Source organism: Camelus bactrianus, chromosome 13 (genome assembly GCF_048773025.1).
Source record: "Camelus bactrianus isolate YW-2024 breed Bactrian camel chromosome 13, ASM4877302v1, whole genome shotgun sequence".
In the NCBI taxonomy this organism is placed as follows: Eukaryota; Metazoa; Chordata; class Mammalia; order Artiodactyla; family Camelidae; genus Camelus; species Camelus bactrianus.
This window is the reverse complement of record NC_133551.1, coordinates 12,623,776-12,648,945: the sequence shown is the minus strand read 5'-3', so window position 1 is coordinate 12,648,945 and position 25,170 is coordinate 12,623,776. Positions and strand designations below refer to the sequence as shown.

Here is a 25,170-nt window from a genome sequence, read left to right as displayed (position 1 = left end):
GCAACTGTGTTGGGTACATATATGTTAATGAGTATAATATCTTCCTCTTGTATTGCTCCTTTTATCATAATATGTCCTTTGTTTTTTTTTACAGTCTTTGTTTTAAAGTCTTTTTTGTCTGATATGAGTATTGCTACCCCTGCTCTCTTGTCATTTCCATTTGCATGAAATATCTTTTTCCATCCCCTCACTTTCAATCTGTGTGTGTCCTTCACCTTAAAGTGGGTCTCTTGTAGGCAGCATATTGTAGGCTCTGGTTTTATTCTCCAATCTGCCACTCCGTGTCTGTTGATTGGAGCCTCTGTTGGAAAAGAAAAGGCCTCAACTAGAAACAAGAAAGTTACAAAATGGAAAAACTCACTGGTAAAGGCAAACATACAGTAAAAGTAGGAAATCATTCCTGCACAAACTAGTAAGAAGGGTAAATGACATACATAGTAAAATCACCAGTCTCCACAATAAGCAGTTAAGAGACACACAAAACAAATGTACAAATGTGATATCAAAAACAGTAATCATGGAGGAGGAGAGTACAAATGCAGGGTACTTCAAATGCATTTGAAAATAAGAGATCAGCAACTTAAAGCAAACACACACACACACACACACACACACACACACACACACAGAATGTTATACCAAAACCTTACGGTAACCACAAACCAAAAATTTATACTAGGTAAACAAACAAAAAAGAAAAAGGAATCCAAACATAACACTGAACAGTTGCCAAATCAGAAGAGAAGACAACAAAAGAAGAAAAGGAAGAGAAAGACCTACTAAAATGAATCCAAAATAATTAAAGTAGCAGTAAGAACATACATATCAATAATTACCTTAAATGTAAATAGACTAAGTGCTCCAACTAAAAGATACAGACTGGCTGAATGGATACAAAAACAAGACCTATATATTTGCTGCCTACAAGAGACTCACTTCAGATCTGGAGACACATACAGACTGAAAGTGAGGAAATGGAAAAAGGCATTCCACACAAATAGAAATTAAGAAAAAAACCTGAAGTCACAAATATCAGACAAAATAGACTTTAAAATAAAGCCTATTCAAGAGACAAAGAAGGATACTACATAATGCTCAAGGGATCAATCCAAGAAGAAGATGCAACAACTGTAAATATATATGCACCCAACATAGGAGCACCTCAATATATAAGGCAACTGTTTACAGACATAAAAGGAGAAATTGACAGTAACACAGTAATAGTGGGGGACCTTAACACCCCACTTAAATCAATGGACAGATAACCCAGACAGAAAAATCAGTAAGAAAACACAGGTCTTAAATGACACATTAGACCAATTGGACTTAATTGATATTTACAGAGCATTCCATCTGAAAACAGCAGAATTCACATTCTTCTCAAGTGCACACAGAACATTCTCCAGGATAGATCACATGTTGGCCTACAAAGCAAGCCTCTGTAAATTTAAGAAAATTGAAATCATACCAATCATCTTTTCTGACCACAATTCTATGAGGTTAGAAATCAACTACAAGAAAAAAAAAAACTGCAAAAACTGCAAACATGTGGAGGCTAAACAATAAGCTACTAAACAACCAATGAATCACTGAAGAAATAAAAGAGGAAATCAAAAAATATTTTGAGACAAATGAAAATGAAAACACAATGATCGAAAACCTCTGGGACAGAGCAAAAGCAGGTCTAAGAGGGAAGTTTATAGCGATATAAGCCTACCTCAGGAAACAAAAATCGCAAGTGAACAACCTAACCTTACCCTTAAAGCAATTAGAGAAAGAAGAACAAACAACCCAAAGTTAGTAGAGGAAAATAAATCATAAAAACTACAGCAGAAATAAATGAAGTAAAAGAGGCTAAAAAAAAAATAGAATCAATGAATCTAAAAGCTGGTTCTTTGAAAAGATAAACAATTGATAAGCCCTTAGTCAGACTCATCAAGAAAAAAAGGGAGAGGGCCCAAATTAACAAAATCAGAAATGAAAAAGGAACAGTTACTACCAACACCACAGAAATACAAGGGCTCATAAGAGGCTACTATGAGCAACTATATGCCAACAAAAAGGACAACCTAGAGGAAATGGACAATATCTTAGAAAGGTACAATTTGCCAAGACTGAACCAGAAAGAAGGAGACAATATGAATAGACCAATTACCAGTACTGAAATTGAATCAGTAATTTAAAAACTCCCAGGACCAGATGGCTTCACAGGCAAATTCTACCAAACATTTAGAGAAGAGTTAACACATCCTTCTGAAACTGTTCCAGAAAATTGCAGAGAAAGGAACACTTCCAAATTCGTTCTATGAGGCCACCATCACCCTGATACCAAAGCCAAACAAAGAAAATCACAAAAAAAGAAAATTACAGGCCAGTGTCGCTTATGAATATAGATGGAAAAATCCTCAACAAAACACTAAGAAATCAATTCTAACAGTGCATTAAAAGGATCATACAGCATGATCAATGGGGTTTATCTCAGGGTTGCAAGGATTTTTCAGTATCCACAAATCAGTGTATACACCACATTAACAAACTGAAGAATAAAAACCATATGGTCATCTCAATAGATGTAGAAAAAGCTTTGGATAAAGTTCAACATCCATTTATGATAAAAAATTAAATCTCCAGAAAGTGGGCATAAAGAGAACATACCTCAATAAAGGCCATATATGATAAACCCATAGCCAACATCATACTTAATAGTGAAAATCTGAAAGCATTTCCTCTAAGATCAGGAACAAGACAAGGATGCCCACTTTTGCTGCTTTATTCAAGATAGTTTTGGAAGTCCTAGCCATAGCAATCAGAGAAGAAAAAGAAAGAAAGGGAATCCAAATTGGAAAAGAAGAAATAAAACTGTGACTGTTCACAGATGACATGGTACTAGACATAGAAAACCCTAAAGAAGCAACCAGAAAACTACTAGAGCTCATCAGTGGATTTGGTAAAGTTTCAGGATATAAAATGAATATACAAAAATCAGTTGCATTTCTATACACTAACAACAAAATAGCAGAAAAGAAAATTAAGGGAACAAACCCACTTACCATTGCATCAAAAAGAATGAAATACCAAGGAATAAACTTACCCAAGGAGGCAAAGGACATGTATTATTAAAACCTTGAGATACTGATGTAAGCAACTGAAAACAACATAAACAGATGGAAAGGTGTACTGTGTTCTTCAATTGGAAGAGTCAATATTGTTAAAATGGCCATACTACCCAAGGCAATGTACAGATTCAGTGCAATCCCTATCCAATTACCAATGATATATTTCACAGAGCTGGAATAAAAAATGTTAAATTTGTATACAGAAGAACTCAAATACCCAAAACTTTGAAAAAGGAGAACAGAACTCGGGGAATCATGCTACCTGACTTCAGACTATACTACAAAGCTACAGTAATCAAAATAGTATGGTATGGACACAAAAATGGACACATAGATCAATGAAACAGGATAGAAAGTCCAGAAATAAACCCATGCACTTATGGTCAGTTAATCTATGGCAAAGGCAAGAGTATGCAATGGGAGAAAAGACCATCTCTTCAACAAGCAGTGCTGGGGAAACTGGAGAGCTACCTGTAGAAGATTGAAATTAGAACATTCTCTAATATCATATACAAAAATAAACTCAAAATGGATTAAAGACCTAAATGTAAGACCAGATACTATAAAACTCCTAGAGGAAAACAGGTAGAACACTCTTTGACATTAATTTCAGCAATATTTTTTTCAGCTGAGCTTCTAGAGTAATGGAAATAAAAGCAAAAGTAAACAAATGGGAACTAGTTAAACTTAAAAGCTTTTACAGAGGTAAGGATACCATTGACAAAATGAAAAGATAACCTACAGAATGGGAGAAAGTATTTGCAAATGATGCAACTGACAAGGGACTAATTTCCAAAATATACAAATAGCTCATACACCTTAATATCAAAAAAAAAAAAGAAAAAAAACCAAAAACAAAACCTACAGCCCAATAAATAAATGGGCAAAAGACCTAAATAGACATCTCTCCAGAGAAGACTTCCAGATGGTCAACAAGCACATGAAAAGATGCTCACTAATTGTTAGAGAAATGCAAATGAAAACTACGATATCACCTCACACCAGTCAGAATGGCCATCATTAAAAAGCCTACAAATGATAAATGCTGGAGAGGGTGTGGAGAAAAAGGGACCCTCCACTGTAAATTGGTACAGCCACTATTGAGGGCAGTATGGACATTCCTCAAAAAGCTAAAAACAGACTTACCATATGATCCAGCAATCCCACTCTTGGGCATATATCCAGAGGAAAATATAATTCAAAAAGACACATGCACCCCAGTGTTTACAGTAGCATTATTTATAATAGCAAAGACATGGAAACAATCCAGATGTCCATGGACAGATGACTGGGAAGATTGGGGAGGGGGTATGTGTGCGTGTACGCACGCACACAGACATACACACGCATACAATGGAACACTACTTGGCCATAAAAAAGAATAAATGCCATTTGCAGCAACATAGATGGATCTGGAGATTGTCATTCTAAGTGAAATAAGTCAGAAAGAGAAAGAAAAATACTATATGAAATCACTTATATGTGGAATCTTAAAAAAAAATCACATAATGAACTTATCTACAAAACAGAAACAGTCATAGAGAACAAACTTATGGTTACGCGGGGTTAAAGCAGAAGGGGGAGGGATAAACTGGGAATTCAAAATTTGCACCTCTTGCAGACTGATGGAAATGTTAGCTATCTAGATTGTGGTGGTGGCTTCATTGCTGTACATCTATCTAAATTCATCAAATTGTACATCTGAAATATTTATTATTTACAGGAATCATACCACAATCAAGGTGTTAATATATATATATACATATGCTAAAATCCCTGTTAAAATGTTGCCTTATGTGAGAGAGCATTCCCTTGGTTATCTTACATAAAAGGACTTCCCACCCACCTTCCAGCACGCCTTATCCCCCTTCTGTCTCCTTGGTTTATTTATGTAGACTACCTGAAATAAAGCATTTATTACTTTATGTGCTGATACTTAATGGGCACTTTAGTAAATGTTCTTGTCTAATCTTCCTCATTCATCATGAGCAATAAAATTCTTGCCTTTTAAAATTTATGAGATACTTTTTAAAGTGGTAGTTATTTCAATTTATGCTAATAATATGGTAATTATTTTATATAGTACAATAAAGTCTAAAGTGTGCAAATTGTTTTATAATTTAAAATACTATTTTCTCATTAAGTTATTTTAATTACCATTTGTTGAACACCTATTGGGTGACATGTTGGCATGTGCTGGATATCTTACCGTTTTTATTTTACTAATCCTCACAACAGCTCTAGAAGGTATTGATTTATCTTCTTTATTTACCTATAAAGGTATATAGGCATAGAGAAGTAAAGTACTTGTTCATGTTATATAGCAAGTTAGCCCATCTGGAATATGAAGCAGGGTTTATCTAAATCTAAGCCAGTGCTCTTTTCACTGTATATTTTATATTTTAATTTTTTTATTCTGGTTTTATTGAGATATAATTGACATACAGCACTGTATAAGTTTAAGGTGTACAGCATAATGATTTGACTTACATCATAAAATGATTATCACAATAGGTTTAGTGAACACCCATCATCTCATATAGGTACAAAATTAAAGTAACAGGAAAAAAATCTTTTTGCTTGTGATGATTTACTCTCCAAACAGTTTTCGTATATTACGTACAGCAGTGTTAATTATATTTGTCATGTTGTACATTACATTCTTAGTACTTATTTGTCTCCTAACTGTGGAAGTTTGTACCTTTTGACTGCCATCACCCTCCACCTGTCTCCTCTGGTAACAACAAATCTGATCTCTTTTTCTGTGAGTTTGTTTGCTTGTTTTTGAAGTATAATTGACCTGCAACACTATGGTAGTTTCTGTTACACAATATAGTGATTTCATATTTTTGTACAGTTCAAAATGATCACCACAGTAAGTCTAGTTTCATATGTCACCATACCAGCATACTGCATAGTTATTGACTGTGTTCCCCAAAGAATACATTTCATACCCATGACTCATTTATTTTGCAACTGGAAGTTTGAACTTAATCTCCCTCACCTATTACTTTCCTCCCCCTCACCCACTCCCCTCTTACAACCACCTGTTTGTTCTTTGTATCTATAATTCTGTTTCTGTTTTGTTATGTTTGTTTTATTTTTTGGATTCTACATATAAGTAAAATCATATGGTATTTGTGTTTCTCTGATTTATTTCACTCAGTGTAATAACCCTTTGGGTTCACCCATGTTGTCACAGATAGCAAGATTTCATTCTTTTTTATGGCTGAGTAATATTTCAGCGTGTGTGTGTGTATTTTCATTACACCTCCTTTATCCATTCATCTATTGATGGTCACTTGAGTTGCTTCTACATCTTGGCTATTGTATATTGTATAGGTATAGAGAAATAAAATCACTTGTTTATATACATAGCAAATTAGCCCAACTGGAATTTGAAACTATATATATCTGTCTAAATCTAACCCTATGCTCTTTTCACTGTATATTTTATATTTTAATATTTTAAACAGTTAGAGGGATTTATTGTTGAATTTTGTAATGAACATTTTCCTCCATCACAGAATGCGATTTGATTTACTACAGAGTTCTTGGAACAACATAATGTGATAAAAAGCTGAGGCTACTATCTATAGATCCATAAAATATTAAATAAGATGGGCATATATCAATTTTGCCTAATCTAGTTCACAGCTAAGAAAAATGACACCCAGAGAAGTTAAATGATTTGTCTGCCATCACTAAGTGAGGGAACTGAGACTAGAGCCAAGATATCCTAGTTCTAGGAGAGTAAGGTTTTTAATGAACAACCTTGAATGTAATAAAAAAAAAAAAAAAACAATATAACCATGTCTACAGTAAGGGAATAAGAAGACATTCTCTTTAAAAACAAAAAACATCTTTCATTATTGAGATCTAATAGACATACAGTAAACTGCACGTTTTTAAAATATACAATTTGATAAGTTTTGGCACACTTTTAAACCCATGAAAACATTACTGCAGTCAACATAATGAACATGTCTGTTGCCCCAAAAGTGTCTTTGTTTCCCTTTGTAATCTCATCCTCTTGTCATTACATCCCTTTCCCCATTCCCAGGCCCAGACAACTGCTTTCTATCACTGTAGATTCATTTGCATTTTCTAGAGTTTTACATGAAAGTATCCTACAGTGAGTACTGTTTTTTTTTATAGCTTCTTTGACCCCACATAGTAATTTGTGAGATTCCACCATGCCGTTGTATGTAGCAATCGTTTATCCCTTTTTATTGTTCAGTAATATTCTATCGTCTGGGTATACCACAATTTGTTTCTCCAACTGTCTGTTCTTGAATATTTGGATTGTTGCCAAGTCTTGACTATTACAAATAAAGCTACTATGAACATTCATGAGCAAATTTTTTTAGTGGCTTTGTGCTTTTTTTATTCTTGTGTAAATGCCTGGGAAGAAAGTAATTTATTTTTGGCATGAAAAATATCTCGTTATTTTAATTGCATCTCCTAATTATAGCAAAGGGTTTTCATTTGCTTATTGTCCATTCTGAATTCTTTTTCTATTAATTACCTGGTCGTATTTTTCTAACCAAAATATTTAGGAAAAGCCACTCTAACATTTCCCATTTATTTATCTCATAGTGCTCTTGATAATGGCAAAAGTAATCCATGTGTAATTTATATTTGAATTACTGTGGTACTTGTCTTAATGATTGTTCTTATATTTTTCTTCTGCTGCATTTTTACTTGTTTTGTGTATTTGAAGGAAAGCCAGCTTATTGGATAGTATATGGGAACAAAACAATTGCCATTTGGTTACATGTGGTAGGATGACTAACACTAATGCTGATTGACAACCTGGAGTGGGGAGGATATTATTATTATTATTATTATTATTATTGATACGTAATGCCGTAACGACATTCTGTAGATCTGCAGTAGTAGCCTGCCTGTTATCCTCTAACTGGTTTTTGAGGTTCAGCCTGTCTAACCTGTAGTTCTTGTGTTAATGTGAACAGAAAAAAGGAAACTAGTTACGGTTATTGACTGGTTCTCTGTAGGTTTTTGTTATCTAACTCCACCCACAGTGGAATGTGTCATTTTATAAACTCTGTTCTATTTGATAGCAAAGAATAAGATAGCTCAAAGTGTTACTGTGAGTATTTATCTTCCTGTGGAGTTCTCCTTATGCCAGTGGAAAAGTTGGTTCTTCGCTTTGGAGAATGTGATCTAACGTGTTGGGATACAGTATCAAGTCATACTTCACAATTACCAATTCTGAATTGTGATTAAAATGTGATTTTGTTTTATGAAATATTTAGTCATACTATAATGACTCATTAATGGAGAATGAAGTGTATTTTTCAAATAAAGCAGTCTTAATTCTTTAAGCATATAAAACTGATTTTTAACATTATTTCTAGAAGTTACATTTATGCAATGTATGCCACATTTTGCTGCCTTATTTACGAAATATACTTAGAAATTTGACTCTTTCTTTAAATAGGTAGTACTCCTTATTCCTGTACTCAGTGACTTTAGTGGTTATGATGATTCTTTTTTTTCTTCTTTTTCTCTCAGGTATTACTTCTCACTCAGTATATCAACTGTGAGCAGCCATTTCTCCATTCATTCAACAAATATTTACTGAGCACCTTCTATGTTCAAAGCATTATTCTGGGACCTGGTCATACAATAAGGGTCAAAATATTCAATAATGATCAAATATACTTCCTTCTCTCAGGGAACTTAAATTGTGGAAGGAAAGACAGACATAAGTGATTATACAGGGATATTGGACTTCCAGGGGTGATGGACCACACTTTGAGAGCTGCTAAACTGAGATAATGAAGGGGGAAGAAAAGAAAGTATACAATCCCAGTTCACCATTAAAGGATTTAAAATGGGCATAATGTAAGGTTTGAGTTAAAATGAGAACTAATCACTATTTTAGAAAAAAAAATTGAAACAGTTTAAGAATTTGCCATAGGTCTTAGAGCAACTACATTTTTTACTGAGATGTCATTTTTACCAATAGTAACTTTAGCAATATTAATTATGAGATATGATTGGGCTGGGGAAATGATTTCCATATTAATGAAGTGATTAAATCATAGATGTTTAAATTATTTCTTTGGCTATATAATGCATTTTAATAAAATGTATATACTTCTTGAATCCTTATAAGATGCTACAATTGTAGATAGAAATGTGATCATTTATATTACTTAGTTAAGTAGAGAGATGAAACCTCCACAAGTTTCAAACCTATAGGAGTAAAGTGAGGTCTGAGGAATGGTAACCAAGATATAGTAAGGAACTGTATTTTATGTGATTTCTCTTTCATTGCTCTCTGCAGTCCTAATATAAATATATTTCTGATTTGGTTGGTTTATAAAATTACTGTACTTGGTATATTTATGTTTGTGTAGACCTGGTAAGAGAAATGGAGACAATGTGGAGATATTATTTTTAATGTACTACTTTTTCCTAAGCCTTCATAATCCTACTGCTAAGTAAACTTTTGTGACACATTATTGGTTTAAAAAATTATTTCTGTTTCACATATGCATTTTGGGGGCTTAAAATCATGCTTTTTAAGGTAATATATGACTATAGTTTTAGAATAAGTTCTGTTAAAGTAGATATGCTTCTGTGAACTTAAATCTGAGCCAATTTATGGAAGAGTAGCTTGATCATTTTTGTATCATCAGTGTCTAGAATAGAACTTAGAGTAAATATTTAATAAATTGTTACTGAATGAAACAATTTTTGAAAAGCAAATTTGTATGCTGAGTTATAGGACAGAACACACATAAGAGTACCTGCATGCCAAGACTCGAGTTATGGTTTATAACAGAACAGACTGTATTGTTGGCTACGCCCACTTCTTCCTATATATGTTTTTTGTAGCACCTCATAGAGTATGACTGTTGTAGGAGTAATGTGCTTACAATTATGATTATTATATACTACTATGAAAATGTGCCAAAAGAACTAATCATTCCATATTCTGAATTGTTAAAAATGTAATGTGTATGATTCCATCAGATGGGTAATAACCAGGGTTATAAATTATTTAAAATAATTATTAGAATAATATACCATAAAATATAAAATATTTTCAAATTAAGGCTGTAATTCAGAATCCATTTAAGACATCAGCTTGACTCTTAGTACATTTGTACCATTTTAATTGTTTTATTCTGATACATTAATATTTGTGGACACCAGCTTTAGAAGAGGAGAAAAAAATGAATAAAGATACTACTAAAAATGTAATTAATAACTAGGAAATTTCATTTTTAGGAATTACAAAAGAAGCTCATGTATTATGTTGGATATAAATTTAAATGCTTATATATATATATTTATATGCTTAATAATTCTTATGTATTGAAATATACCCAGTAACATGGCATTTCAACTTAAAAATTCTTACCATGTTTTTAAGAAAATATACTCTGAGTAGAACAATTTTAAGAGGTTGAGAAGCCATTACCTTCACCTGTAGTGTCAAAATTCCAGACAGAAGACTATCCTACATTAGAAGTCCTTCCCAGAATTCTACAGCCTTCCAAGACTACTTCCTCAGTAATGAAGTCCAGTATCTGTGCTATGACACAGCTCTCTCCTTTTCTTTCTGTGTCATTCCTTTCTCATTTTTTAATAAAATATTGTAGGCATACCAAAAGGTACATAGAGGTGTGAGAACAAATAGAATGTAGGCACTGGGAAGGATTTGTTCCTCTGATCGTCTGGAGCTCTGCTTAATATAATTTTTGAAGGTACATAAAATTTTAACATACTTGATTTTGTATAAAGGAGGTGTTCTGTAAAGTTAATTAATCATGGTCTTATTATATGCCTTTTTGTGAATATGGTATACTTTCCTTAAAAGTCTGTTTTGCATGTTAGACTCCTCAGAAATAGCTAATAGCTAGGAGGTAATTGGTTGACAAAAGGCTAGACCTACATGAGTTCTGAACTTGGGCTGCTTGGATGGACTTAGGGACCTATGAGCCCCCTGAAACCTGCCACTGTGTGTGTGTGTGTGTGTGTGTGTGTGTGTGTGTGTGTGTGTTGCATACATGGAACTTTCTGAGAGTCCATTGCTTTCATCTGGATCCCAGGGTAGATCTGTAATCTGTATCTCCTCCCCTCTGCACCCTGCTTCACACCAACTCCATATACACAAAGTTTTAAGAACCACTGCTGGGGAATTGGTAAAACTGATGAATGGAATGGTGATTAGACACTATTAGAATTACTGGTAACTCTAGTATCTGTCACTTGATAATGAAACCTCTTGTTTAGAATATTGATTAATCTAAGTAGTCACAAAAAGGACAGTAATAAAATTCAGATTTTACTCACTGTATAATTTTGTGTGTGTGTGCTTGAATATACATGTGACTTAATTGAAAAGAACAAAGACTTGTGTCTGAAAGCCCTTCCCATATTATAAATGTGAGGATTGTCTTGATTTCTGATTCTAGCTGTGTGTTTCAATGCCTTTTTATTTTTGCCTGAAACTTTTTCTGTAACTAGAGCTTTTTTGAGGAGGGGGTAGAGTTTGGGGTTTGGATATGGAGAATTGCTATTTTGCTTATAAAACTTGAAGCATATTCTCTCTTTTTTTTTAATTCCTTTAAAATATTTATTATCTAGGTGTGATGTGCCAGACATTGTGCTGGGGATAAAGTAATGAACAAGGCAAATACTGCCTCTGGACTTGTCTTATTGTCAAGGGAGAAAGACAAAGAAATTTGTTATAAGGAATATGATTGGGAGCATGCACGGTGCTACAGGTCATCTCACAGGAGCATCTAAGTAAAGACTGTAGATGGTGTTCTGTTTTTAACTTTGGTGTCCACGTGGTCATCATCAGTACATAGAAGTATGGTTGATTTTTGAGTGTTCTTGTATCCTGTGACATTACTAAACTCTTTTATTCTAGAAGTTTCCCATAAATTTCTTGGGATTTCTGTGTAGATGACTATGTTATTTTCTAATAGGGACAGTTTTATTAAATCTTTTCCAACCCATATGCCTTCTGTTGTCTTACTGAAGTAGTTAAAATGCCCAGTTCTGTGTAGAATGAGAGTGCTGCTGATTCACAGATATAGAAAACAAACTTAAGGTTACCAAAGGGAAAGGGTGGGACCAGGGATAAAGTAATAGTTTGGAATTAACAGATACAAACTACTGTATATAAAATAGGTAAACAACAAGGTCCTGCTGCACAAGGAACTACATTCATTACCTTTTAATAACCTATAATGAAAAAGAATATGAAAAAGTGTATGTGGTGTATATATATATGTACATATATAAACTGAATCATTATGCGGTACACCAGAAACTAACACAGCATTGTAAATCAACTATATTTTAATAAAAAATAATAAGAGTGCTGAGAATAGACATCCTTGTCCTGATCCAGATCTTAGGGGAGAGTATTTAGTTTTCACCATTATACATTGCTGTCAGTCGTAAGTTTTTTGTAGATGCTCTTTATCAAGTTGAGGAAGTTCTCCACTAGTTTACTGAGAGTTTTTTTTATCATGAGTGCCTGTTGAGCTTAGTGAAATGCTTTTTCTGCATCATTATGGACTCATGTTTAGCTCAATGTAGATACAGATGTCTTTTTTTAAGCACTGCATATCCAGTGTCTAGTACAGCATCTAGCACAGGTAGCAGGTATTCAGTAAATACCCGTGGGATGAGTTGATCAGTCGTGTTTGGCTAGGATGTGGGACATTCTGGTTTAGCTTAGTCAGATGTTCATCCTTAAATCATTCAACTGTGGCCACAGATCTGTAGGATCATGTAAGAGTATTGAAGACCTCACTGGAATCACATGGTTTGAATAAGAAAAGAAACATTTCCCGGGAGCTCAAGGGAGAAGAGTACACAAAAGTAAGACCAAGGATTACTAGTAGCATCCTTTGGAACAAGGGTGGGAATCTGACCCTAAGTTCAGGTTTGTGGTATAAAACAAGATTATTTGGAGTGGCAGAGAACACACACACTTACAGGGTACAGTGGTCTTGATACTGGGAAAAACTCTCGTATATAGATCTGGAATTGCAGTTAACATTACTGAATTAGAGAAAATTTCATGTTTCAAAATAGGAAGCTAGACCTATCAGTATTATCTGGGACTCTTATTTGTGGTGGGAGAAAACTTAAGTCAAACTACCTCAAGCAAAGAGTTAGTTGCATTGTGACTAAACAGCTTAGGGGAGTGGGAGCCTATGCTTGCTTTAAGCGTGCTTAGAGATTTAAGGGTTTAACATCCCGTCGCCTTAGCCACTCAGCCACCTCATCAGGTGACTTAAGGATCTGGATGCTCAGCCTGTATCCTCAGTGATCTTTTTCCCTTTAATTCTCATCGTTGCTTCTTTCTGGGTTAGCTTTGTTTTCTGACTATCTATGGTAAGAAGAGCACTCCTTTCATCAGTAGCTTCAGATTTTTATTGTCATTGCAGCTGGTGTTCTCAGGAGAAGGATTTCCCTGTCAATCCCTGAAAAGGGCATCTGAACGGGCCTACTTCAATCAGGTGACTACTCCTAAACCAATAACTAAATCTGAGGATTGGACACCCTGTCCTACATTTATGCTTGTTTTTGTCACAGGAATGGTGGACACGCAAGACAGATTTTTTTTTTTTTAAGCAAGTCTATTTTTAAAAGTAGTGACTTTTCAAAAAAAAAAGTAGTGACTTCCTTTTTGTTTTTTTAAGAGGATTGTTGTCTCTACATCTTCTCAAAGTGTTGGAATGGAAGGATTGTAAAGTGGTAAAGAAAAAGAAAACTGTTTTTTCTTTTTGAATATAATGCTACAGTTATTAACATCCTCAGATTAAGTTGTTATACTTTTTATCTATTGACAGTTAACAAAAAATAATTAATAATCATAATTGAAGAAACTGCTTAAACTGTCATTATCTCGCCTGCATTGCGGCAGTAGCCTCTATGTCATATGTCTAGTATAGTGTGACAAACTCATCCCAAGTTTCCGTGGGTAGAAAAGGTGTTTCTTCTGCTTTTCTTGCCCATGCTCACTTATACAGCTGCATTCATCTGGCAGCGAGCTGGCCCGGAGCGCCCACCGTGGCCCCCACACACACACGTCTGGTGCCTGAGCTGGCATGGCTGGGACAGCTGGGTGCTTTGGTTCTCTTCCACATGGCCTCTCTCCATGTGGTGTCTCTCGTCCTCCAGGGGCCTCTCTGTCTCCAGCAGAGCAGTCTGGACTTTAAATAGTAGTTGGGTTTTCACGAACAAAAACAAGCCCTGAGTCCTCTGGAGGCCTCTGCTTGGAACTCCCTGCCCATCATCAGTGTGTCCCTTCCATTACAGTTTTAGAATAAGTCAAAAGGCTAGCTTTGAGTCAGTGTGGAAGGAGGCAACATGATGATGTGAATGCAGGGAGGCAGGATTCATCTGAGGCCATTTAATAAGAATCTACCATGGCTCCATAATGTTTCCCTGCCTTTCCCTGCTCCCCTCAAATCTACTCTTAACACAGGAGGTCATACAGTATCACTTCTCTGTCTAAGCCCTACGTCATTTCACTCAGAATAAAAGCCAGTCTTTATATTGGCTTACAAGGCTCTGTGTAATCCTTAGTCAAATAGGAATTTGTATTTCATATAAAACCAGTCCAAAGTTGGCATTCTGAGACCTGTATAGCAGTTTAGTAAAGCCATCCGGGTCCTGGGCTCTCTCTGCTTTGTCAGCCTTGTCTTTTTCCTATTTGTCTGTTACTGTCTCGGGATGGCTCCTGCACCTTCAGGCTTTGGGTCTGCATTCTAGACAGAAGGAAAAGGAGAAGTGGAAGCTTTTCCCAAAATCCTGGGCTTCTCTGACAAGGATGTCACATAACTACTTCTAGCTGCAAGAGAGTCTGGGAAAGTGAGAATTTTATCTGTGCACTTTGTTGCATCTAACAAAATGGGAATTTTCTTAATAAGGAAAATAAGAGGATGGATACAACGAAGGCACCCAGCACTGCCTTTCAGTGCTATGTGCCAGAACTCTACTCTTGCTATGAATGCATGCTTCTTAGTCCCAGGCACAGCCAGTATTAGACTTGGAAGTGATATAGTCAAGGTAGTTGTAATAGTTCCATCTTGTAGAAAAAGCAATGGAAGGCTTAACATGGCCAATCTGACTGACTCCAAATACTTACTTCTTTCCATCATACTTCATTCTAATGAGCCTTCTGTTAAAAGACACACACACACACACACACACACAGAATAGCCTACATATGTGTAAAGCTTTGCTGCTGCTTCAGGCTTTGTTTGGATTTCATGTGTATCTTCCTTAGTACATCACATACCTGAAAGAAAGCAAGATTGTGCCACTTCCATTGCATAGCATTCACTGAATGTTTTGAATAAATGAAGTTTTTTTAAAAATTAAAAGATGGGAAAGCCAAACATAATTTTGCAGATTGGCCAACAGGTACATAGATGGGATAACATGCTTGAGGGGCATAGCGAGTGACAAGAGCTGATGTTAGAACTGGTTTCTTGCTTTCTGATGAGAGCATTCTCCCCTGAGACCCCAGAAGGTTGGATTAGGGAGATATTAGAGAATAAGAGGAAATATGTCCTCCCAGTATCCCTGAAGTATGGCACAGAATACCCATTAATTAATGCAAATCAACTCGGTAAAGATGCAGTTCAAATAAAGGGGAATGGACACTCCTCTAAAAAGGCAGTGTGAGTAAAAGAGCCCCAAGCTGAGAGTCAGGAGACGGGGTCACTGACTTCTTTGTGGCCTGAGGCACGTTGCACAGCTGCTTTGAACCTGCTTTCCTCAAAACTAAAATCAAGGGAATTAGACTAGGTAATCTCAGAAACTCCTTCTAGATAAGCGATACGTGAATCACATCCAGTGAGTTTTTATGGGCTCTAACACTTCTTGGCATCTATCAGGTCAGACTGTTTTGTATTTCTATAATACAGAGAAAGTTTAACAGCTTTTTCACTTCTTCTCTGGGAACTTGGCCAGTGAGAAGTAAACATCCTTTCCTATCTCTCCCTAAATGAAGTACTTGGTTATAAGTGACCAAGTTTTTCTTCATTTTGTTCTTGGAATCTGATCCTGTTCTTATTTTAGTGGTTTTTTCTCAAACTGCACTGTGAGTTTGTTGAAAAGTAGTAAGTTTAAAATGTCAATTTATGTTTTAATCTGCAGATCAGAATTTCATTATTATATAAAATTAAAGACAGTTGTAATTATCAAAAACATATTAACATACTTGTGTATTTAAAAACACTTGACTGGGACATAATGTGGTCTAATTAGAGTGGAATGTGTATAGTCTCATCCCTTGCAATAGAATTGAATAGACTCGATACAACCTAGTTCAGTAAATAGCAGATACAATGTAGAGTATAAGATAATCCTTATGAGCTTTTACATTTGCCAAGATTGAAATAAAGTGAAAGTTCCTTTTGATGTCTTTATAAAAAATGTATTTTCCTCTTTATTAGACAGGCAGCATATATTCGTTGCTTTAAAAAATTGAGAAGGAAAACTTTGAAGAACAAAATGAAAATCCCTCTTCATTTCTTTTTACCCAGAGATAATTATTGTCAATATTTTAATCTCTTCCCATCCAGTCTTTTTTACATTCTTATTTTAAACATAATTTGAAATAAAACTGTGTGTCCATAGTAGCAACTATGTCGAGCTGGACACATTGCTGCGAAATAATAAAAGGCATAAATAAAAGAAGCCTATCCTTATTCTTTAGACTGAAAGATTGAAATTATTTTGTTATGATATTTAGCATCCCGAACTTTGTCTTTTCTATACATTGGTGTAAATCCCTGCTACTTGCAAGCTTTGTAAGGGAGTCTCCTCTCTGCCGAGCACATGTTATTGATTACTTTAAAATTATTGAATTTATGATTCTATATAGTGATAATTTCTAATCATTTTCTTGGTTTATATTTCTAGAATTAGAATTACTGAGTCAAAAGGAATCACTATTTTAAAGTTTCTCATAAGGTATTTCCAAATTTTATAAAGTCTTAATAGCTTACAGCTGGATTGTTGCCAACATTATGATTAGAAAAATCTTTGTCCATTTAGTAGGTAAAAGTGGTACACCCGTTCCTACCATAGCACAATTTTTTAATAGAAATTAACACATATGTGCTTAGTGAACAGGGGACCGATGTATGTATAACATGGACACTGGGTTTCATCTGTAATTTTCCCAGGAATGTTAATATTTTGTAGCAGTTTTTGTTTGTTTGTTTGTTTTTTAATTTTAGAGAAAGTCTTAGCAATATATGAGGACCTTAAAATAAAGGCTGAAAATCCTGTGGAAGTTTGAGGCCTTTTTTGTTACTAAAGAATAGCCTTCTGTTGATCTGATTACCGTTCATTTGTAGATAAGATGCCTTTTCTATCTACTTCTGTTGTTGTTGTTATTTTCATCTATCTTTTTGCAACTTGGTGTGACTTTCAAGTCACAAGACTAAGACTTTATATCATTCTTCAGTTCTGGAATATTCTCACCCATTTATCTCTTCATGTATTGCTTCTCCCCTATTGTCTTTATTCTCTTATTCTGGAGCTCCTACGAGGTAGATCTTGGGTCTCCTCATTTTATCTTACTGCCTTTTAATTTCTCATATCTCTGCCTGATGAATTCTGAGTTATCTGTCTGCCAGTGTACTAATTCATTTTCTTGGTCTAATCTGCTATTTAACCTATCCACTGAGTTTTTAATTTATTTTGAAATTAAACTTTGAACTTCATCTAATTTTTTACTGTTTGTTTCTTACTTATTGAAGTCTATTCCTTCTTTTATTTATTTAGCCACTTTAAATCTGCTTACCTAAAAATCGTTTTGATTGTACTGCTATAAATCCTGAGAATATTAGTTTCACTAATGATTTCCTTGTGTTTGGATTTGACCCGTCTGATTTAAATGACTGCATTAAGGCTATGGATGATATAAAATTTAAAGTACACCGCTATAAAATAGGTAGGATTAATCATGAAAGACTTGAAATAGTTTTTGAACGAGTATTTTATGATGGTGGATTTAGATTGATAGTGAAAGGAACAGGGCATAAGAAAGAAAGAGAACATAACAAAAAACTGTTAGAGTAACGACTAAAATCAAGTGCCTAAGCTTGCTGATTTCAGTAATAAAAGGTATGAGAATTATGAGGTTCCTTTTATTTACAGATAATTGGTGGAGGGTCATGAATAATACTAGGAGTTCAGTTTTGGGTTTAGATTACTTTTTTTTTTTCGTTTTATATTTTTATTTCCTTTCTGAGCACATTAATGAATTTAAAAGGGAGCTTGTGCTTAGCGGTTGGATCTAACTTCGCTTCGTTTTGAAAAGATGAGAAAAGGTATCTACTGTTTACTTTTGGGGAAGGTGTGAACTTTATTATAGAGTACAAGAAGTTGAATGGTGGGTGAAATTATGAAGTTTGTAAACATAAATTAATATGTTACTTCCTGTAATGGAAACTACTGAGGAAAAGACTATCACTGAAGATTTTCACTGGTTAAATAGCTGTTTATGTTCCTGAGGCTAATTTCTTTTACCTGTGTCAAGAACATTATTACATTGCCTACTGTTGATTCCTGGCATTTATGATATAATTGTTTTTATTATTTTTTTAGAGTAGAGACACAATTTAATAGATGGAATATCATTTCAGTTGTTCCCTGGGTAATAGCTCAGTGAGACAGCACATGCTTAGAGCGCACAAGGTCCTGGGTTCAATCCTCAGTACCTCCACTGAAAGAAAGAAAGAAAGAAAATAAATTAATTAATTAATTAAAATTTTAAAAAGACTAACCACCCCCAGAAAAAAAAAAAAAGTTTATTTCATTTGTTCCAAATGCAAGAGAATTATATTTTCCAGTAACTGTCACAGTTTATTGCAACTAAAAGTAAAATTTTGGGGAAAGAAGTAATAGAAAGTACTGTAACCTTTCCGTTCTGCTCTCAGAGGGCATTTGTTTATCTTAAATGATTGATAATGTTGTATGTATCTCCTGCTCCTTTTCAGAAGGTATTTGAGCCATGCCACAACAAAAGATGGTAGTAAAAATGTGGTTACTAAAAATTCAGGCCTTTTAGAACCAGGAAGCAAGCATGCTAACCACATATGGTTTATATCTAATATCTAATTCTAGCTAATATAGTTGCTATGATTTAATATCATTTTCCCCTTTGAGCTTCCTGGAGTGTGAGTTTCCTTTATCAGAAAGAGGAAAACATGACTTTCTCAGCAGTGATAGCTTTCCCTGAATTCTAAATGAAGAATATTAAATAATGTAATTGACAAATCATTAAGAAAACAAAACAGAACTATTCTGCCAGGCATAAGCCCTGCCCTCAAATTGCTCATAGTCTTTGGAGTTGTCAGATAAGAAAAGGCATAATTGTTTAAATAAGATCCACACTATCAGAGCACACAGGGGAGAGGCATTTAATCTAAATTCTGAGAGAGGGCAGAGGCAGGAAATTCTTTCTCCGGGGGGAAAAAATTGCAGTACACTTTGAAACAAAGTAAAAGTTAACTAAGCAAAGAAGGGACTAGGAAGAGATGATTGAAGAAAGAAGGAAAGGTGGTGCATCCCAAAGATGCAGCATGCATTGTAGCTGAGTCAAGAGAGACTGTCTCTGGCAGTAAATTTCTGTAATTTGATGTGATTGGAATTCAGGGAGCAAATTGAAAAGAAGGGGGAGTTGAAGTAGCCAGGGGTAACAGTTTCGGGGGGTTTTTGTTTGTTAGTTTTAACATTCTTTAAATATTAGTACCACAATTCTCAAACTCTGCAGCAAGACTCTCTGGGGTGCCTCAGCCCACTCTCAGGATGCTGCATTACATTTTAAAATTTCAGGGAAACACAATGACACCATTTGTTGGATACCATGTGAACTAACTAGAATCAATAAAGTTGCAATATTAGGTTATTCCACATCTCTGTTGCACTGGCAGAACAGGAAATGAACGCAGAAGGGAATGAATATCCAATCTGATCTCAAAGTTTGAGAAACTGTGAAGTACCCAATAGGTAGACACATCCCATTAACAAGAGTAACTATGGTTATTAAAGAATGAAATAAAAATGTAATTTTTATTTCAATTTGAATTATTTCAGACAGCTGCTGAGTTGTGATAAGTATTTACTAAGTTATTTGGACCTTACTACTTAGTAAATGGAATTGTTAGGTATTTCTTTTGGCCTGTGAGGCATAAGGAAAAAATTGGAGACATTAAGTTCTGGCTTAGTACATAAATATTAAAGTACCAATTGGTGAAAGTGATTCATCTGATGTTTTCTAAGTCTATAAAGATAGAAATGAAAGTATCTAGACTAGTGAGGTTAGCTTAAACTTTTTTCATTTAAGCATTGTTTGCCTCAGTTCAGTTTATCTGAAGCTAGACAACAGAAATTTGTCTATTTTTTGACAATAGTCATATGTGCTAGTGTTTTTGATAACCAGCCAAAGGTGGATTTCTAAACTTTGGAAACTGAATAGATGGATGATAGGACTTGTAAATAGTGAAAAGCTTAGACATTATTTTGGCCCAGGTAGGAGATCATTCTATATCTGCATGGGTGAGAATTTAAGGCCAATAGGTGTAGATCACCTATTTCTGGAGTTCTTAGTTAAGGTCCATGGTACCTGGAAATGGTATATACAAACATGAAATTTTCTTTGTTCTACTGATTTGGTTTGGTTTGGTTTTGTCAGAGTTTCAAAGGGGTTCCTGGCCCTAAGAAGATTAAGGACAAATTTATACATCAGCTACTTCATTTTTTGCATAGTATGCCTGCTGGCACAGGATAAACTGGTACTAAAGCCAAGACTAGATTCCCTGTCTTTCCATCTATTAACTCACTGCTTTGCAAAATCCATGTTTTCAGAGGTTAAGAATTAGATGTATAGAGTGTTTGCACCAAGAATTTAAACAGAACTTACTTACATGGGTATGATGAATTCACAAAGAAATTAAAGGAAATCTTTTTAGTTAATTAGATCTGTGATTCAAAAGGTGCATAAAGGGTGCATGGTGGAATATAAATTTCTCTTTTCTATGTCCTTTACAAAATCGGTTCCTCTTCCCAAGGTAAAAGTTCACTCTAGTTTCTTGTGTTTCAGAAATTAAAATTTTAAAAACTCATAGTATTATAGTAATGGAGTTTAAAACAGTGAAAGATATACGAATAGTTAGAACATAACGTTGCTTATTTTAAATGTACGTTAGATGTGCTTACCTAATTTGATTTTCATTTTAAGATGAATATTGTCTTAGGTTCTATCAATAGGACATAATTTAGACATTTTTTTACTAATGATTTTTATGTAGTGAGTCAACCAAATTAGCAGTTGGGATAGTTTGCCATGAAATACATGAATAGAATTCTGAAAATAGTCTTCCCGAGCCCTAATTCCTCACTAAAAAGTGGTCCTAAGATACAGTTTGTTTTTTTTTTTTTGCCAATATTTATTTTTAAGAGGTTTCTTATACAAGAAAAAATAGAATTTTATCTCACCTGTGGAATTTAATAATAATTTTCACTTGTTAAGTGACGTTGTGGGCCAAGTATTGTATTTGGAGCTTTGCATACAATATTTTGAATTACCACATTATCTCTGAAAAGTGCCTGATATTATTATTTAGATTTTACAAATGATGAGATGGAGTATTTGAAAGGTCAGATAACTTGCCTGAGATTCACAGTGTGGGTATTGGGATCTAAATTAGGTTCACAGAATATCAAAAATCCATTGTCTATTTATACAAACCAACAGTGTCTTTGTGTGTAGATGTATTGTGTTTATTTTAATATAAATTTGTCAGGTAATGATTTTTAGTGAGTGGGCAGAGTTTTTAAAGAATTGCTTTACGTACAGTTTTATTATTATAACGCGTATTTTACTGAGCAGCTAACTTTCCTAAACTCCCACATTTGTATGTTTATTTTTTTCTGTAGGGAGATTCCCGAAGTCCTCTATTTTCTGAGAATGTGAGTGCTGTTCAAAAATTAGACTTTTCAGATACAATGGTGCAACAGAAATTGGATGATATCAAGGATCGAATTAAGAGAGAAATAAGAAAAGAACTGAAAATCAAAGAAGGAGCTGAAAATCTGAGGAAAGTCACGACAGATAAAAAAAGTTTGGCTTACGTGGACAACATTTTGAAAAAATCAAATAAAAAATTAGAAGAATTACATCACAAACTACAGGAACTAAATGCACATATTGTTGTATCAGATCCAGAAGATGTTACAGGTATATACGTATTTTATTTAATGTTTATATAGTATACTAATAAGAAATGTATTATTTTAAAAATAGTAAGATTTATGACATGTATAGTTTTTAGCTTTTCTGAAAGTACAGGGACTGTATTTTCTCCTACAGTTAAGGTCTTGTTTATATTCTGTTCAGGAGTGCAGTGAGTTGATAGATATGAAAATTAAAACATTTACTTAGAGATGACTAACTGCTGTCTATTCTCGAACTGTTTGTCACTAAGACATTACTTAAAGTCATTTTCCAGTGTTAAGGTTTTGTATTGAGTCAACCACACGCTCTTACCTGATTCACCCTCGTGATCAGCAGCACGAGTTTGCCAGATGACTTTAAAGTTAAAAATGCATTCTGTGACCAAGGGATGTTACTCCTTGAAAATGTAGTTAATCAAACCTGTAATCTTTGTTCTTTGTGCTCTAAGCAACTGAATTAACAGCTAAACCACTAGGCATTTTATTTAAAAAAGAAGAAAATTTTAAAAGCCAAACATTACCTTTTTTCTTCAGTATAGAAAAAGAAAAGAAAATACAACCCATAATCCAGCCTAAGAGCATAATTTTTAAACAGCAGAGTTAACAGATGTTCATGCTGAAAATTTTTCAGTGGTACAGAAGGTAAATATAGAAAAATGACCTCTATCCGCTCCAGGTCCTCTTCCTAAAGGAAGCAATGCTTTTTTGTTGTATATCCTTCCAGAAAAAAATTCCATATTTATGTCAGTGTCCGTTCATATGTGCTTTATTTCTAAAACTGTCCTTAAAAAATCACACGAGACACATTTGATCTGAGTTTTGTCTGTGCAGAAATGATCGTATTGGGCTAGGCATTTAGTCTCTATCACCCTTAATTTCTTCATTTGTGAAGAAAAGGAGTAGTGTGTGTGGAATAATGTATCTAGCGCTATAAAATTTTAAAAAACCTGTGTGATTAGCTAATAAAAAACAAATGTAAGTAAAATTACACTTAAGAAACTATATAAATTTAACTAAGAACCACAAATTGACAATTTTAAAAGTCGCATAAAATACTCCTGATGCTCAACGTACTTGATAGAACTTGTTTTAATGCATCACTTTCAGCTTCTGGGACTTACCTTAGGGGTTTCATCTGGAGACTCTCTGTGTAGAAATTTCAATCTTGTAAGAATAATTGAATCTTAAAAATGAAAAAAATCATAAAGAAACCAGCCTTCTTATTGTAGAGCTGAAATAATCCCCAAAATGTGAATTAATTTGCCCAGAATTACAAATCTAGCTAAATAACTCTTCAACTCCTCATCTAGTATCTTCTTACCAGCACATTCAGTAATTATAAGTGGAAATTCATATTATGAAATGCTTTTTTTAGCAGTGTCATGTAAACTTAGAAATAGCCTGTTCTGTTGGAACTCTGACGAGCTCTACATTTTTTGCCCATTACTTCTTTAGAAGAGGTCTAAAATAGGAAACTGAGCTGGAGCTTTAAACTCTTATTTAGAGAAAGCATTTTCCTACTCACAATACCAATAACCACCTTGTAATTGGAATCTAAATGAGTTTTTGCCACACAAATAGCCCATTTGGTTTCCCCAGTCCTCTTTAAAAAATTAACTCTACTGAACTGTATGAATTACATATGATAAAATGCACATATTTTAAATGTATGATTAGATGAGTTTTAACAAATGTTTATACTTAGGTAACCATCACTACAGCCAGTGAGCCTGAACGTTTCCATCATTTCAATGGTTCTCTTGTATATGTACTTCCTAGTCCATCTCCAGTCCCTGTCCCTGGCTTTAGGTAACTACTGGTCTGCCTTCTATCACTTCAGATTAGATTTTTCTTTTCTAGAGTTTCATATAAAAAAATGACCTTTTAGTCCTACTATCAAATTCCTTATCTCCCTCAAAAGCCAATTTGGTTATCACTGTGAAAACTTCCCTGACTTTCTCTGATTATTTTCTCTGTTCTACTTTGTCCACTCATTGTGGTGTCACATTGTATCACAATTTATTTCTGTATACTTTTATATCACTTAGTAGACTGTATGATCCTTGAGGGCAGGGGCATGTTTTCATTCATCTATTTTCAAGACTTACAGAGCCTGGAACATAGTAGGTGTTTAGTTGTGAATATTATTTTTTTTTAAATCCCAGCAAGTAAAAATCTTACATTGGTTTTTGTAATCAATACCATAGTATAATTTATTATGGTGCTTTAAAATTTTAGTAACTTGGGGAACAATACCTTAAATGAAAGCTTTAGAATAAATAAATCCAGAAACGTTCTTTGCTGTTCATTTAATACTGACTTTTCAGATAATTGCAGGGCAAGTGTTATATGAAATATGACTTTCTACTATGACTTATTAATACTTCACTTTGTTTGAAATGAACTTGACAAGTTAATTAAAATTTAAATTTATTTTAAAAAATAGTTCTCTTTGCAAATGGTGTATTCATACACATGGTAATAAGTTTTTTGGGGTTTTGTTTTTTTCATTTTGTCTCATTACTGATTTGACCACATTACAATCGACAACAACACAGGATTAAAGGTAGTTCAACATTAATTTTAGGGCAGATTGCCATAAAATTTTATAAAATTTACATGGCATACTAAAATGGACAAAATAATTTATTTTAGGATAGGTCTAGTAACATAAAGATTCAAGGACCTAGTACTTTGCTTTCAGTCCTCTGAAGTATGTGGGTTAATAAATGTGTGCAGTGGTATTTGACCAATGCCTCTTGTCTTGGAAGTGTGCGGGCAGAGTGAG

General features: G+C 34.2%; 1 protein-coding gene across 3 annotated transcripts in view; it reads left to right on the top strand.

Moving 5' to 3' along the window:
• PKN2 (protein kinase N2) overlaps window positions 1-25,170 on the top strand; it is a 110,876-nt gene that overhangs the window by 17,611 nt on the left and 68,095 nt on the right. The window contains exons 2-3 of one of the 3 annotated variants that reach the window (XM_074376060.1): window positions 13,568-13,639; window positions 22,086-22,386. The exons of 1 other annotated variant lie outside the window; for it this stretch is intronic. In XM_074376060.1, coding sequence (XP_074232161.1) covers window positions 13,568-13,639; window positions 22,086-22,386 — 373 coding nt within the window. The remainder of the gene's footprint in view (window positions 1-13,567; window positions 13,640-22,085; window positions 22,387-25,170) is intronic. One more of the 3 variants, XM_074376062.1, reaches the window with a different exon arrangement.